At 41.8% G+C, this 18,124-nt stretch overlaps 1 protein-coding gene across 3 annotated transcripts in view; it reads right to left on the bottom strand.

Moving 5' to 3' along the window:
• CDH4 (cadherin 4) overlaps positions 1-18,124 on the bottom strand; it is a 653,967-nt gene that overhangs the window by 219,074 nt on the left and 416,769 nt on the right. For all 3 annotated transcript variants that reach the window (XR_002887781.3, XM_005302930.4, XM_008178578.4), the window contains exon 4: positions 7,859-8,035. Coding sequence is in view for 2 of the 3 variants with exons in the window: in XM_005302930.4 (XP_005302987.2) it covers positions 7,859-8,035 (177 nt within the window). In the remaining variant the exon portion in view is untranslated. The remainder of the gene's footprint in view (positions 1-7,858; positions 8,036-18,124) is intronic.

Below are 18,124 nucleotides of genomic sequence, written 5' to 3'. Positions count from 1 at the left end.
GTTAGGCTCTGCATCACCGCAACAACAGCGGCAGGAGAGACATCACAGCACAGGAAGATGCCTGATGGAGCTTCTCCTATAGGGAGGTGCAGCACATGCTTCCCTCCATGTCCGGCCAGACTGCGTGTAGGCATGGTGTGAAAATGGCCCTGCCTCCTCCTCACCCAGTCAGTCTGTCATAACTCAGTGATGAGGTCAAGTTCTTCTCACTATCGGGTCTGGACTGAGCTGGCTGCCTCTAGACTCCATAACGAAGACTGGAGTGGCCAAATGCATGAGTTTCAGCTGGTGACACTCACTGAAGTTACAGAAGTGCTGGGGTATTTCCTGGCTGCAACCAGAGAGCTGGATCCATGTTTCTTCATGGCTGGCAAAGAGTAGCAAAAAAGTACTGGGTCTACTTTCTTGACTGAGACCATCAATACCCTCCCTCAAGGGAAGCACAGTCTGATGTCCCTTTGGGAAGCCTTTCCTAGGCCTCTGTTCAAAAAACCTTCTCTTGACTGCAGACAAATGCCATGTGTTGTGTATCCCTCTTACAGCTAGAAGTCCAAATAGTCAATTTCACAGTGGTAAGAAACCTAGCTAATACAGGGTCTATTAGGAATTCTGTACAACAAAGAAACTACTTCACAAGAAGGTGCGGGGTGTAAAGTGAAGCGTAGGCTGGGGAAAAGACAATGTTAATGTTGTCTGCCCAAATTAGGGCAGATTCTTGGGTGTGGTACAACCACTTTGCACCACAAATACTGGTGGAATCTGGAGTTAGAGTTAATTTAAAGCCTAAAATCAGGATCTTACACCCTGGAGGATCACCTCAGTACAGGCAGTTACTGAGGTGGCATGGACATGACACACAAGCTCTAACACCACCTGCTCTGCTGCTGGTGTAGCAGATAAATGAGAGTGAGGTCAGGAGACCTCTCTGCCACACCAGTCCCCAGATGCATTTGTGGCCTGTTGGGGCTCTTTGCAGCAGATGTTCCCCCTGAAACAAGGGGACTGGGCTGTCAAACAGGAGCAACAGGGTCAAGGGAGAACAAAAGATGAGCTTTAATACATTGACAGTGTATGTAGTTAAGTTGAACCCCAGAAATGGGCAACTTAATTCTACCCCCTTGTGCACATATATTATGAGACAATCTTTTATTACACAGTAACATACTATTTTTTTCCATAGGCCTCATTCAGTGCACGAGAGAGAGCACTCAGGGAACGAGGCAACTGTTTAATACTTTCTCCTCCTTGTTCAGCGTGTGGCCCCATGCCTCATTTACCACATCATCCACATATTGTTCAGAATAGAGAGTTCTTTTCTTTACAGGTTTTACTACGGCTCCCATTGCCATAGCATCCAAGCCCCTCACAAACACTAAAGAATTTATCCTCACAGCATCCCTGTGAGAGAGGGAAGAATTATCCCTATTTCAGAGGGGGAAGCAAGGCACAGAGATTAAAGCCAAGATTTTCATAAATAGGCATCTACAAAATAAATGCACCGATGATTAGAGACTGCCCAGACACAAATGGGTCTTGTAAAGGTAACCGTACAGGTTATGAATAAGAGTTAATAATATGTCTATGGAAAGTTGATGAACGTTAATAATGTTAATACCGATACAAATTTATTTTTTAAACGTGCTCCTAAATCCACATTCAGGCCCCTAAACAAGCTTTGGTCACTTGTGGTAGGTCACACAGGAAGCCTGCGTCAGAGGCAGGAATACAACCCAAATCTCATGGGTCTTCGTGACCAACCATCTTCTAGAAACCCCCAGCCTCGCTCACTATACACCAGACACTTTCTGCAGAAAATGAGGTTTGGTGCTACAAAGACCAAGCTGTTTCATGACACACAATGCAAAAACTGAAGCATAGGAGGAAAGGGTGCCCTGGTCTCCGGGCCATTTCACTATGCAGCACTGCCTCATTCTTTATCCAACACACACAGTGAATACGGCCTAGATCCTATGGAGAAAACAGTACTGTATATGTGTATCAGAGGGGTAGCCGTGTTAGTCTGGTTCTGTAAAAAGCGACAAAGAGTCCTGTGGCACCTTATAGACTAACAGACGCATTGGAGCATAAGCTTTCGTGCGTGAATACCCACTTCGTCATACCGTATATGATCATGCAATAAAAGGTTGCACCACAGTGCATAAACACAAGGGGGCAGAGTTGACGGTGTCCAGTGTTCTAATTAGGGAAAGAGGCAGGGCTCTATATCAAAATGCTTGTGGATTTGGAGGAGTTCTGCTTTCTGTATGATGCACTCTTATGTGTGCCTCGTTTCTAATTTGAACTTGCCTGGCTTCAGCTTCCAGTCACTGGTTCTTGCTATGCCTTTCTCCTCTGCACTAAAGAGCCCTCTAAGACCCAGTATTTTCTCCCCAGGAAGGTATACACACATATCTAGCCACTTCTCAATCTTCTTTTTGAGAAATGAAACAGAATGAGCTCTTTACATCTCTCCTCTTAAGGCATTTCTCTAGCCCTCAAATAATGTTTCTGGCTTTTTTCTGTGCACACTACAATTTTTCAACATTTTTTAAAAAAATGTGTCCACCAGAACTGTACTCAGTATTCCAGTAACAGTTTCACTCATGCCATATATAAAGGTAAAACCATCTCCCTACTCCTACTCTCTTCTCTCCTGTTTATACATCCAAGAATATCATTAGCTCTTTTTGCCACAGCACCACATTGTGCATGTAGAGATGCTTGTCCACAATGACCCTTAGAGCCTTTTCAGAGTCACTACTTTCCAGGATACAGCCCCCGGCACCCCATTCTGTACATACTATCTGCATTCCTTGTTTCAAGATGTATAACTTTGCATTTGGCTGTCTTGCAATGCATTTGGTTTGAGTGGACTCAGCTTACCAATTGACCCAGATTGCTCTGTATAACTACCCTGTCCTCATAATTATTTACCATTCCACTAATCTTTGTGTCACCTGCAAATTTCATCGGCAGTGATTTTACATTTACTTTCAGATCATTGATGAAAATGTTGAATATTGTCAGGCCTAGTAACACTCCCTGCAGAACCCCACCAGAAACACCCCCATTCTATAATGTTTCCCCATTGACAACTTCTTTATTGAGTTCTGTCAGCTAGCCAGTTCTTAATCCATTTAACGGGTTCCTTTATTGATATTGTATAGTGCTAATTTTGTAATCAGAAAGTTGTGCAATACTAAGTAAAATGTTCATATTACATCTATGCAGTTACCTTTAATTGTCCAAACTTGTCATCTAATCAAAGAATCAAATCCTGTTTGTTTGACAAGACCTATTTTTCATAAAACCATATTGACCATATATTAAAGGATAAGAATATAATTAATTCTCTATTAATTGAATCTCATATCAGCTTTTCCATTATTTTGTCCAATACTGATGTCAGGCTAACCAGTCTATAGCTACCCGGGTCATCCCACTTGCCCATTTTGAATTTTGGCACAACGTTAGCACTCTTCCATTCTTCTGGAATGTTCTTGATATTCCAAGGTATATTAAAAATTGCACCACAAATCTCCCTTATCCAGCTCTTTTAGAACTCTTGGGTGCAAGTTATCTGGGTTTTCTGATTTAAAAATCTTTATCCCTAATAGAAGATATTTAATATCCTCTTTGGTTAGTAATGGGCTAGAAAGTACTTCATCACTCTCATGTGATACCATTAGGTTCGAGTTCTGTCAAATGACAGTCCCTTCCCATACAACTGGAGGAATATTCATATTCCACGACTGTACTCTCCTAGTACCAGAGTTTACTCACTCCTTGTTGGCCAATACTCAAAAGACGGTAGCTAGGAACTGTATTCAGTTCTCTTGTATGGTATTGCAGTGCGCAAACAGTGAATGACATGGGCTGGAATTTTGAATGCATTGTGATCTGCAAGTACCTACACAAAAAAAATGTAGTTAATATTATGGGGGTTCTTTAAGGTGACAAACTAAATAGTAAGATTCAATGGCTAGAAGCTGAAATTAGAAACAATCAAATTGGAAATAAGAGCCAGTTTAAACATTGATAGTATTTAACAACTGGGACAGATTACCAAGAGATGTGGTAAATTCATCATCATCTGGAGTTTTTAAATTGAGACTGGATGCTTTCAAACAGATATGCTCTACTTCCAGCCCCAGTTATTGGGTTCAATAGTGTTCGCTTACATAGAATGGAAGGATGATTCCCTTCATTGTAGGAAAGACCAGCTGAAATTCTATGGGCGATGATGCAATAGTCCCTGGTGGTCTATACTGGCCTTAACATCTGCGAATTTTATTCACACATTCACACAGGATCAGATCAATGAACCACATGGATTTATACCAGCTCAGGATCTGGCCTATAATTTGCTTCTGTATTCCTAATGTTTTCTTAGCAGCCAAACTCAAACTAGGGTGACCAGATGTCCCGATTTTATAGGGACAATCCCGATATTTGGGGCTTTGTGTTATATAGGTGCCTATTACCCCCCCACTCCCTGTCCTGATTTTCCATACTTGTCACTCTAACCCAAACAGATATTTGTTCTCTCTTTTATTGTATTCCCCTCGACCTAAACACAATCAAACTTCTTAGTGGTTGACACATATGAACAGACATGATGTTCTTTGAAAGAAACAAAACAAAACTCTGTAGTTACCAGAAAGAATTCTATTCCCTCCTCCAGCCCTTCCCAGGAATAACTTTATAGAAGTTTTGGAGGGAGGGGGGGAGGAGTGGTTCTTTTTTGTTTTACTTTTTCATTTTGCCAGAATGAAACGTTTAACGAGCAGAGAATTACAGCTGATCCCAACTGAACCAGATAGCTCGAAATGCAGCCCTACACGGCTCCCATCAAGCTGTATTCACCATTGCTATGATTTAAACTTCATTCAGGCACAGCCTTGCTAAAAATACTGACAAGTAACTAATCAACTTCCATAAAATGGAATTTTCCCCTTCACAATAGCAAGCAGGAGTAGGAGGGCACACGAAAGATTTACCTATGCATTTCAAATTAGTCTGACCTATAAAAATCCAAACAGAATCCAGCAAGCAGTGGGATAAAAATGTACATCTAGTAGGTTGGGTCTTTTTTAACGTTCAGGTTTTCATATCATTCGACACCTCGTCTTGGATATACAAGACTACTCATAGATATCATAATGGATGAACAACTTTTCATTAGCTATACTTGCATCTAAAATGTAATCTCAGACAGCGCTCTCTAGACCAAAGGGAAGTGCAGGGTCTAGGAACTACAGCCAGTTTTGAAAGCTTTACAAAACTGATCGCATTCTCTGACACGCACTTTTTTCACACGTTGGACTCAATGCTGTATTTCTTCATGTGCTCTTTCTGCTCTAGTATGTGAACAGATGGGAACAGAAGAACCCAACATCCAATCAGCAAGAGTGTTTGAAATCAGACCAGAACTGTTCACCTAGCTCCATTAGACAGCAGAATGCCTTAAGGCAATCTGAAGATCATGTGGATTGAAATAAGCACACAGTTCTGGTCTTTGAAAACATGGGGTTGTCCTATTCTTGCCTATTAAAGGGCAGAGTCTAACTGGTGAACCTTTAACACATGCAAGCGCTCACTTCACTCAAGCCCCACTTATAGGGGCTATCAAATGGGTCGAGGGACTGGATGCCGCAGATGAGACCAAACACCATCAAATATCAAACACACAAACCAGAAACATCAGGCATTCTCATGTTCAATCAAGCTGTGCCATTTGTGCTAGGCTGTGACTTTCCCTTCCATTATAATTCCTTCTTCACTTCATGAGGCAGAAAAAAAAATCACAGTATTTTAAATCATTTCCTCCCCTCCATGTCCAAATTTTGATTTCATTTATTTTATTTTGTTTTTATTTTTGTACTACTGTCTGCACAGCAGATCTTGAAGCCATGAGGGGGTTTGCGGTGTCTAGCTGGTTCTCCCCAAGGCTGGTGTTTCTTTAAGGTGTGACTATTTACTCCTCCGTACGGATATAAAAGATAACAATTGCCTTCCCTATTTGTGAACATGACTTCACATTCTGGAGTTCTACAATCTTATCTCCAGACCACGACAACAAGTGTGTGGGAGATATTAGCCACGATGAACCTATACATTTGCAGTAGGTAACCTGATAACATTAACATATGCCAAGGTTTAATAAGCTGGAGCCAAAGCCTCCTGTCACTCTTCAGCCAAACTCATAAAGAAGGCAATGTGGGGGGGATGACCTCTTTTTGCAATTAGCCTGCTTGCTGTGTAGCACTCAAACACTGACAGGCATTCAGAAGTAACCCAAACTATCCATTTTGCTTAGTGAGGTTTTTGAGTTATTGAGTTTTTCTCCCTTTAATTCATTTGGGAAACTCAAATTACAATCAATAGGACATCACATTAAAAGGCCAGAGTGTGCCCAGATTCTGAATGCCAGGGAAGGCTTCTTGCACCCTTCCCCCCACTCGTGCACCTCAGCAGTTGACAGGCACAGTTTGGTCCTTAATACTGTGTTGTACATCATGGACCTGATTTTCACAAAGAGAAGCCTATGCTCTAAATGTACTCTGCACCTACGTTCATATGTGCAACAAATACCATTGCACATGCGTATGGCTACATAAATCCTTGAGTACTATTTTTCACCCCACATCACAGTAACTGCAGTGTGACAGTATCCGCAAAAGTGTGCAACAAAGTGAATGAAATTCAAGCCTCTTTTTTAAAAACAAAATCAGGTATTAAAATATCTGACTGTCAATAATATTCTGTCCCAGATCGGCTCTGTGCTCCTTGCAGAGATATTGTACCAACAACACAATTGCACCTGATTTTTGGTGGGTTGTGAATGCGCTTCTTTCAGACATTATATGACTTATCAAGTTTCCTGATACTTCTGTGGGATTGAGCAAACTACTCTTTCTTTCCAAGTATCATGCAAAGTATCAGCTAATCAGTGTGGAACAGGTAATGACAGCAATTCATTTTAATCCAGGAAAGGGCTCGGCAAGCATTGTTTCAAGAAGAGCGGGGTGAATTTCCTGACAAGGGATGTAAATTACACACCACTGCTTTTTCAAAATTAGTTCTTAAATTTTGCAATTATGTCACAATTTTCTTCTAAAGGAAGAACTATAAAATATCAGTCAGTGAGGCTTCATTTTATTTACATTTTTTTTGACAGCTAGTATTTTTCCTTTCCGGAAACCAAAATCAGAGCTCATAAAACAAACAGTCACATGCATTTGTAATTTTGCTACATTTATCAACAGCAATCAAATGCATCCTGTAGTCCATATTTTTGTCATCCAAATGTCAACATAATGTCCCATGGGGCTATGAGCTGATCTTTACGAACACCATAGTAAGGGAAGAAACGAGCAACATGTAGTGTCGGAGCTAGTTAATGGATTTCATATAGCTTTTTACATCAATTCCCTTCTGAGGCAGGCAAATGTACATCTGGATCCTGACTCTGACTGATAGTTGAGAAAGGATGCTCTGGATGTAACACCCTTTCATACTTAGGAGTCACCATTCCTGGCTTCACACCTGCAGTCATTATCCAGTTGAGAGGGTTGGCAACCTGCCATTTTGGAGAGTGGAGCCAACTTCTCCCCCCAGGATTAGCTAGAAGGAGGTGATTAAACTCCATCTGAGTTGGATTTGAGGGGAGGGAAGACTTGTATTTGCTTCAGATCGTAAGTGCTTTACCTCCAGGAGAGACGTTGGCTCAGGAAGAGAGAGAAATGAGGCTGTGTTTGATGCCAGTTCTCCCATGCTACAGACTTGGAGTGCACCTGTTATTGTACCAGACCAACCACATTATTATTATTATTATTCTTTCAATAGTTGCACTTACCCTAACCAGCTGCTGAGGGAAGGGCCCTCTTGAGTTTTCTGGCACATTGATTGGTGGGATGACCCAGTCTCTCTTTTGCCTTCTCAGCCCGTTAGAGTTCTGGGGCTGGCGCCACGGTATTAATGTGTCACTCGGTTGCGGTGCAAGATCTGTAGATGCATTTTTCTTCCCTTTTTGCTGTTTTGGCGGAAAAAGAAAGCAAGATGCAGTTAGTTCTTTCCAAGTGGGAAAAAAAAAATCACCCCTTGGGACTATTGCCACGGTGATGCTTGCTTGCATGGAATGTTAATGCGTCGCTGTAAAAATTATTGTTATTAAAATGAAGTAAACATTTCTGCATCACGGAGGCATAATAGACTTTATTGGCATCTTTGCTGCCACTTCATTTTCAATAATGTATAGAATGGTCATTACCAAATCAAACTGCTTTCCAGAATATATTGTCTTCATTATACCAATTGCAGAAAGCTTTATGAGCGTCTTGGATAAAGAAGTCTGCAATTTTTGAGTAAATATAATCTACTGGGAAAACAAAAAAACAAAAATAACAAAACTCCACAAGTATGTTTTAACTCCATTGTACAACGTTAAGCTGCTCATTGGCTTTAAGAGAGTACCAATACCTTTTAGTATATGGTTTTGTGGAAGTAAGCTGCCTGTCCTAACTAATCAGGCCTAGACAATTCTTCTGCTCTGGTGTTGAAAAGGTTAATTATCACAGATCCTTCATTCTGTACATAAAATAACGTTTTTTAAACAGAACTTGATTTGGAATATATACATATGCCTTCAGTGAAGGTGTATGCAAAATGTTGTAATATTTCACAGCCTGTAAATCATTTTCTTTTTCAGTGCGTGTGGCGGTTCTCAAGGTTTTGTGAGGGGTATTTTGTTTTATTGCAGGTTTTTGTAAAGACAAAAGGTAGCTGAGATAAAGATTGAAGAATTTTGCATTTGGCCAATTTAGGAAAATTACTGATTTTCCTCCCGGCAAACATTGGCTTTTTATTTATTTATTTTTACAGAAAATGCCATTGCCATTGGTGAAGTAGGTGGAATCACACCTGAGCGTTACAAATTCTCATTAAAATCACAGAGGGTCCATATGTGGATGTTTGTGGAGACAAAAATGATAGTTTCCCAAGCTTCTCAATCTTTTTGCCATTCTGCAAAAAATCAAATTGTAGAAAAATTATTAGAGCCAGGAAAGTGTGTGAGTTCTGAAAACAAAGTAAAGAGCTTTGTTATCTTGTGCATCCAGCTATTTTCTATAACAGGGGTCGGCAACCTTTGGCCCGCGGCCCGCCAGGGTAAGCACGCTGGTAGGACGGTTTGTTTACCTGCCGCGTCTGCAGGTTTGGCCGATCGCAGCTCCCACTGGCCACAGTTCGCTGTTCCAGGTCAATGGGGGCGGCGGGAAGTGGTGGCCAGCACATCCCTCGGCCCGTGCCGCTTCCCGCCGCCCCCATTGGCCTGGAGCAGTGAACTGCGGCCAGTGGGAGCCGCGATCGGCCGAACCTGCGGACACAGCAGGTAAACAAACCGGCCTGCAGGCCAAAGGTTGCCGATCCCTGTTCTATAATGTATATCAGGCCTTCTTAAGAAGTGACTCAGGCCCAATCCTACAAACATGCACATGCTTAACTTTAAGCACATAAGCAGCCTCACTGACTTCAGTGGGACTAATTACATGCAAAAAGTTAAGCAAATGCTTAAGTGCCTTGTTGGACTGGGGCCGCAGAATATATTTACACATTAGTGATGAGTAGCACAATAATTTTACTCCTGCCACAAAAGTTACATTGATCGGTTTACTTAATTTTCCTCACTGTGGGATGCTGCATGGAATAAGATATATAGGGAAAGATTATAATGAATTAATTATGTGGGCAAATTAAATTATTTAGACATCACACTACTTGATTTACAGGTGCACAGTGAGTTGGATTTGCACCTGCAAGTCACTGCTGGCTCAAAAAATATGAGTGCAAATTTGGATGATGCAAATAGTGCCTAAAAATAGGTTACCATTTTAAAATCTGGGTGGATACTGACCTTGGCTGTGATGCTGTATTCCTTGTGCACCCAAAATGCCCACTGACCTCAATGATGTTTGATGTATTTGAGAGAAATTTGGAAAAAATGTTTAGCCCAAACCTTAATGATGAGCTAATTTTTCAAAATATTTAGCCCATTTTCCTTCAAAAAATTTCAGCGTGAGAAAATTTTCAACCAACTCTAACACTAATCCTGGTAACTATAGTGATTAGCCTTAGGACCTGACATGGCCATGGTTTTGTATGCCTTTACTCAAAAGCACCACCACTATTGTAGCATCAGTACTTTGCCGATCACTACTGGGATACATTTGGAAGAGCACTAACTTTAGCAAGTGATGAATAAGGAAACAGCATCATAGTATGGCTCTTGGAGGCACTTCCAGTCTGTTTTAGGACAGGGGTCGGCACGGGCGAGGGATGTGCTGGCTGCGGCTTCCCGCCGTTCCCATTGGCCCTGGACGGCGAACCGCAGCCAGTGGGGACCGTGATTGGCCGAACCTGCCCCGTCAGCAGGTAAATAAACTGGCCCGGCCTGCCAGGGTGCTTACCCTGGTGAGCCGCGTGCCAAACGTTGCCCACCCCTGTTTTAGGATAAAGTAGGTGCTTTTGACATTACCACTAGTAAACCATTCATGAAGTACAATATTTCCGATAGGGTCCCTTCTACTTTAGCACCACAGATGCTTTCCCTCAACCACTGATAAGAGGCAGTATTAAATAAAGAAAATATTCAGAAATGTGTGTCTTTAGAATAGGCCTATCAGATGCTAGCTATGGGGAAGTCTATACTTCTTTTTTTTTTTTTAATTTTTAATTGGTTTGCAGTTCCCAAGCGGGGTTCCTCTGAGGAGCAGGTATTTGGATCAGTTTACATAATTGGCATGTGAGTGTGGGGACAGATTATGAAGGAACGGTCAAATAATTTGTGCTCTGCTGAGTTCACACAGTGGAACGCGTCTGAACTAAAGACAGACTTGAGAATTAACACGAATCCCAAAGCTCTGTGTATACTGAAATAATTAGTGTCAGCTCGGCAAGGCAGTACCAGCCTTTTTAGTCTTTGCTGGCAGGTGACTAGACAGTGACTAGCTTCCTTGTTGCCCTGATGATGTTTTCCTACATTAGAATACATTGTTGACATGTCTCTGAATTTGCTATGCGGAATTTCAAAAAGGGCCTCACAACAACAATCTTATTTATAAAAACCCAACAACTCTTTTTCATCTTCATTTGTTGATGTGTTCTAACGGCCTTAATTTCTCTTGTGTTGTTTAAATAAGTTGAACATGTTTTTCTGCTGTTTCAAAAACTGTGAGACAAATGTTGTAACAAAGTCTGGTGAGAATGAATGCCAGACCTGTTCATTCTTCTGACTGAAATATCTAAGAATTTCTCAGGAATAGCAACAACGATCAATTATAAACACCAGCAATCTATCGTGTTCTTCTGAACGTGCAAGGATCTAATGCCCAACTCAAATGTGGAATGTAAATATGGAAGCTTAATTATACTAATTGCTAATCCAGCTCACAATTTCATTTTTTCGCTGTGAAAGAGTTTTCGCTTAGCTAACTCCTTGGGCTCGGAGATATATGATCTATCTATCTAGATATTTACACAGGCCTCATTGTCATGGTATCTGAGCACCTCACGATCAGTAGTGTATGTATCCTCACAACATCCATGTAGAGATTCTGTTACTCCCATTTTGCCTATGGAGAACGAAGGGACAGAGAGACTTGCCTGATATCATGCGGGGAGTCTGTACCTGAGGAGGAACTTGAACACAGGTCTCCAAAGGCTGAAGCTAATGACCTAACCACTGGACCATCCTTCCTTTCTACTCTCTTAATACTGAGAGTTCCATTTTAATCTCCCCCGCACCTCATTTTCTTTCAGGCCATATTCTGAGCCTGGCTCTCTGTTCAACCTGAACTGCGTTTGTTGCAGGAAGAGGGGAAGGTGCGATGGTGGCTGCAATGTGGCTATTTGTACTATCAGCAGAATTTATGCTACTCTACACCAGGACCTGCTACAAGGCAACAGCATTCCACCCCCACTCCCTCCCCTTGCTACATTCCCTGGAACAGGAGACAGGGCCAGAATGGAATGCAGATTTGGGCCCTCTTGTCTTTTATTTATGTAGGGCCAAATTATGTTGAGGGCAGAGGACGCTGTACAGCTATAAACACAGGGAGAGACATTGCCTCAGGAGCTGTCTCCTCAGCGTGCGGGCCTCTCCTACAACCAACCAGCTCTGTGGTTCAGCGTGGATGGGATGTGTGGGGCATCACTCCACTTTATCATCCTTTATGGAGTGATGTATACCTAGTGCAATCCCTGTGTTCCCCCAAAAGCAGGGACTATGCATGTCCCTAACCTTTGTGCTTGGGGTGCATATAGGCAAATGGTCACCTTGTACTCTCCCTACTCCCAGGCAATTGAATAAGGGACAGGCACAATGTGCCACTTACTTTGGGGCCTACATTTGCAACAGTATCATCTTTTCTCCTGCTGATTCTCTACACACTTAGTGGATACAAACTCAGTGTGACATTTGCCTTTTGCAGATCATTACTCGGTAATCACTGGATCTATTTTAGCTGTTTATAGGGTCCCTAACAGGTTGGCATAAGTGGGATACCCCCTGGTGCATTTCAGACAGATTTAGGGGAATTCCCTGTATCATGACCATGCAAGCAATGAAAACAGAGTCCTCTGGACTATATTTATACTGCACCTCATTCTGCAACAGGAGGGAAAACACATGCCAAACCAGGAATCTAATTCTACTTTCTGCCAGTGGTTTCTTTCCATCCTGGATGTTATGAGGTGGCATTTAAAATGTGTAGTGGTGTGGTCAAGCGCTGTACATTGAACAGTCAAATTAGGGCATCAGCAACACTTAGTCGATTAAAGGAAGCAATAAAGGAGGCACTGTAATTCAGTAACGGCACCTGTTTCCTTGGGACATTGATGAATCAGAGAAGTAGGTAGGAACAAAAGCTTGGAGTTGGACCAAAGCCCTTGAGTCAAAGAAAGGAGACTGAAGACAAACTATGGGGCCAAAGGAAAACTGTTGCGGGGCAGACTAGACTGGAAAGCAAATTTGTTATAAATTCAGAATTAGTGTGATTTGGTGCCTTAATATTCACGTTTCAGCAATAACTGTACATACGTGTAGTTAGGACAAAGGTATCAAGGCAGATTTATTAAGAACTGCTCCTGAAAGGACTGTGACGTTAGCAATGTTATCTGCATTATTTAGATAGTAGGTTCTTTTGGGCAGAGACCATCTTTTTGTTTTGTGTTTATACAAAGGAGTCCTTGCCCATGACTGGGGCTCCTAGGAGCTACTGCACTACAAATAATCAAACAGGTAAATTTTTTGTTAATAAAGTAACATTTCTTCCCCTGAAAAGCCAAATACAAAAAAAATAAATAAATCACATTTTCAGTATTCACTGTGCGCTCCCGTTAGTTTAAAATGGAGCAATGGTTCCCCTTCTCTTCTAAAGGAAGGGCCAGAGTCCCACATCCTTACGCTGGGTAGCCCCCTAACTTTTCAAGCAGTCCTAGTAAAATCAGAGTGTTTGTGTAGCAAAGCTGCCATCCCAGCCCACCCCCTTGTGTTCACATATAGCGCTGCAGCAACTTTTGCCTCAGTTTCCCCCACGGTGCTTTGTCCTACTTCAGTTGTAGGAGAGGCCTGGCCCTGCAACCAGACCACTTCACAGTGTCCAGCCCCTTCTGGGGCCTCGGAGCCTGTTACTAAAGTCCATCCAAAACTCTGAAAACAACCAAACCTTCAGCCCAGCCACCTCTTCCTCACAGACACACCTCGAATGCTGTAGTCTTTCCATGCCTCATCACAGGTTCCTATGCCTGAAACATCCCCAGTACTCAGGGGCTGGCATGCTCCTCCCCTTTCTAAGCAGTTCAGGCAGGTGCCGCTCATCAGGTTTCCTGCCTCCAGTCAGACCCAGTTCATTCTGGGAGTAGCCTGTCTGCTCTTCTCCCCATTCTGAAGTTCAGCCTTCTTCCAGGCTGCTCCTAGAAAATAAGAACTCCCCACTTCCAACTGGGCTCACCCAGCTCTTTATGGAAAGCCCCCAGCACTCCCCCGCCTGAGTCTGATAACTAAGTTGAGTTACCTGGACCTCCAGCAGATGTGTGTATACGTGTGGGTGGGGGAGATAGTTGATCCATTACAGGCTAAACCCTTAAAGGGCCAGCCAGCCTGTGACAGTGCATAAAGGTGGCAGAATCTGGCCCTACATTTGTAACAAGGGGAAATGTCCTCTACATTCTGTGTTTTCCTTGCAGCATATTTACTGTTAATAGGTTTATAAATTATCCCACAATATTTTCACTTTTAAAATATACTGGTACTTGTTAAGGGCTTGATCCAATGCCCATGGAAGTCCATGTGTGTCCTTCAATTGACGTCAGTGGATACTGGGTAAAGTCCTACGTGCTAACAGGGTGCTCAGAACTGAATGAGATGCAGAAGGCAGTGTCCTTGCCTTCAATCTTTAATATTAGACAAACTCCTTTTGTTCCCAGGACAATCCATGTGTCAGCACCTGGTCTCATTGAAGTCCATAACTGGAGCTTTGTTATTGACTTCAATGGGAGTAAGTCTGGGTCCCATGTTTCCTGGTTCATTCTCACCTTGAACTTAAATGAGTGTGGATGTATAGTCTTGTCTATACTAGGTGTTCTTCTGAACACTGGTATTTAATGCTCATGTAGACAAGACTCTAGGTGACTTCCAGATTTTAAAACTAATTTGTCTACACTACGGACGTTACAGTGAGACAACTGTACAGCTGCAGCTGCGCTTCTGTAAGGTCTCCTGTGTGGCCACTCTATGCCAGTGGGAGAGAGCTCTTTAATTAAACTACCCCTAACGAGCAGCGGTAGCTATGTCAGCAGCAGAGCGTCTCCTGCTGACATAGCGCTGTCCACACCTGCGCTTTTGTCAGTGAAAGTTTTGTCGGTCAGGGGTGTGTTTTTTCACACCACTCACTGACAAAACTTTTACTGACAAAAGTGCTAATGTAGACAAAGTCTAAGCAAGTTTAGATGATGCTTCTTAAAACACCAGAGGTTCCTTGGAGCTCTGGCTTTACTGGGCTTCTGCCTGTCTATCTCCTGACTTACAGAACTCAGAGATTCCTCATTTCCATTTTGCATTGTCTGCAAAGGCCAGGAGTACCCACTAGGCTGACGGCTGGGTTTAAATACTTGCTATTGTTAGTTTGTGGCTTGTCAAACTTTAATGGGTGGCCTGTTGTGCTAAGTGTAACTCCCATTTACAAAATAGACCTAAGAAGAAAATAACTCACATAAGATGAATGGCATTAGGGATTCCAATAACCACAATTACCATCTCAGATAGCAAAGAGAAAGCTGCACCACAATCTTTTCACTTGTCCACAAATAAAATCAGTGTGTGTGAAGTAACACCAGCTTTCACCTTCCGCTACACTTAGCAGTAACCAGTCCAGCCAGCTGGCACCTCTCCCCTTCCAGCCAACCTGTCTTTGATATCTGTCAGCCTCTGGCTACAGAGACATCTGGAAGTTATTATCCAGCAGAGCGTATCACAATCCCATTTACATAATATAATATAATATATTTTGTGTTCCTGCTTAGCTGAACATTTTGGATCGCACTAACATTTGGGTAAATAAGCCGCCATTCTCTGCATATAAATAATATTGTGTCTTAAAGTGTATTCTTTAAAGATTATTAATTTTATAGCGATCAGCCCTAGAAATGAAACATTTCCCATTCAGTGCTGAAATATATTACTCTTGCTTCGTGAATAAACAATAACCATGGTGGGAGGAGAGGGAAAAGTGTTTTCATTTCCAAAATATCAATATTATTTATGACTTGCTTGTGTTTTTCTGATTTGTTAGTCTTATTATTTTCATTGCCTCTTTATAGCTTTGGGTCAGACACATTTCAGAAGATAAATAATCTGTTTTTTTGTTTTGTTTTTATTGTCAAACCCAATATTTTACTGAGGTTAGATTTTTTTAAAAATAAATGACAAGTCTCTAGAGAACAATCTTCAATCCAGTCCTCCAACATATATCTCTTCTTCCTGCACACCAATACACATTTTGAAAGGTGGCACCATTTCCTTCCTCCCAGCATATTTATTTAAAAGTATTTATTCTGAAGCATTTTAGCTGGTTTCCATGGTAGCTATGGGAATGACAGCAGAAAATGCTATTTACCAAACCACAAAATAAAACAATGAAAATATATCTAAGTTCTTTAACAAAGAGAACACGAGAATGGTGCTGAATAAACATGTGCATGAATTCTGTTCTGAGGAGACAACAGTTTGCTGACATCAGTGATGGTAGCAGAGGAAGAATAAGGCCCTTTTCTTCAAAATACACCTTTTTTCTACTTTTGATCTTTTAGCAGTGAGAGTGATTTCATTTTGTGTTGTCACGCAGCATAATGAAAGGTTTTCAGAACAAAAGGAGAATTTATTTTAGGGTAATTGATTCTTTTGTATTTAGGTCATTGCTGAATTCGCCAAAGTTGAAGGCAGGGGGGGAAATGTGGTAGACGGATGACCCTTCTTATTTTAGACCTTCTTTTACTACAGTCAGTTTAGTTTAAGCTGTTGTGTTGGAACTGTGCAGGTGAGGAATCCAAAATCTGTTTTTCTCTGTTGTTTTCCTATCGGAAGTCTATTATGGCTACTTATCAGCCATATTTACAAATAGTTGTAAGCTCTGTGGTGAATTTAATCAAAGATAGCTTCACGTCACGTCCCATTAGCATCAAAGCATAAATTGCTATTCATGAATGATTTGTGTCAAAGTGCTCTGAAAACTGGCATTTTAGCAGCAAGATGCTCCAATGTGCACAGTACTTCAGCAGGGGCATTAAATTAATGTGTTGCAGAGAAGCCACTAATTGACAATAAGACGTGATTTTGGCAGTGTATTTCCACTTTAAAGATAATGTACAGTGTTCAGATACAGAGAAGATCCCCCTCTGCTCCTAAAACTATATTAATAATTTCTGGTGCAAACAGGAATAGGAGGAACCAATCCAGCCCGGATATTTCAAGTGCCAAATCAAGCTGTTTGATCATTGCTATTTACAAAAGCGAACAGTGGAATCTGAGTATTTGTGACCTTTATCAAATCTGGCTACACACAGTCAAGAATGTTATGTTTGGTTAGGAACTCATTAAACAAAATTACCTCTCAGTTTATAGAAACCGTACAATTACAGTATAAAACATTTTTAATTAAATCAGCTAGTTAAGCAAAAATTTATTACTTTCTTTTTTTAATCTGTTAACAGTGTGGCTGTATAGAACAGATCACATTAGAGTCAATTAGTAAGAAAAATTGTCAGATTTGGCAAGTCACACAGACTTCCAGAACACATCAGCTGACAGACAGGAAAAAGTTTGAGCGAGATTCTAACAGAGCCATCTTCCCTTAACGGAGGAGATTGTGCCCTGCAAAATGCGCACACGTGTATTATGCATGCCAAATCCATCACTGGCATGAGGAAACCAGTGCGCTTATGTGACCAAACCGTGTAACCGGCTATATGCATGTGCTGTTTGTGCTGTGCATGAAAAATGCCTTGTGCATGCAAATGTAGGATTCTGCAGTCACAACAAGTGCGTGTGCATATTATGCATCTGGCGGGTTGGATAGGCTTTTGAAAATTTGGTTCCCTCTAACTAATAACGCAAATACAATCATCTTTGTGGAGATGCTTCTTAACACTGTAAAAAAGCTTCTTAACACTGTAAACCAGTTTAGGAAAGAAAAGAAAGATGGATATCGGATACATCTGAAAGCACAAGAGAGAATTTTTAGGGAGGCAGAATGCCCCTCAGCCAATCTCCATGATTCAAACCCGCCCGCATCCAATGGCAGGAGTGGGCGGGACAAGTTTCATTACCTTGTTGCCGTGTGAGTTAGCCCATCCCCTGTGCATGGGGGAAGAGACTGGTATGGGAGGGAGGGAAAGAGAATGAAGCAGCATTTCCCCCATGTCCCATATACACATTCTGCGGCCCAGCAGGAGGGGGAGGGGAAAATACAGCAGTGTGTATAGCGCTACCCCCGCTTCTCCTGCTTGGGATCTTCCCCCTGTATTCTCCCCCGCCCCACCCAGAGAACAGAGAAAGGTGTGTTTCATTGCC

Source organism: Chrysemys picta, chromosome 13, assembly GCF_011386835.1.
Source record: "Chrysemys picta bellii isolate R12L10 chromosome 13, ASM1138683v2, whole genome shotgun sequence".
In the NCBI taxonomy this organism is placed as follows: domain Eukaryota; kingdom Metazoa; phylum Chordata; order Testudines; family Emydidae; genus Chrysemys; species Chrysemys picta.
Note: the sequence above shows the minus strand (reverse complement) of the source record. Positions and strands in the feature narration are given on the sequence as shown.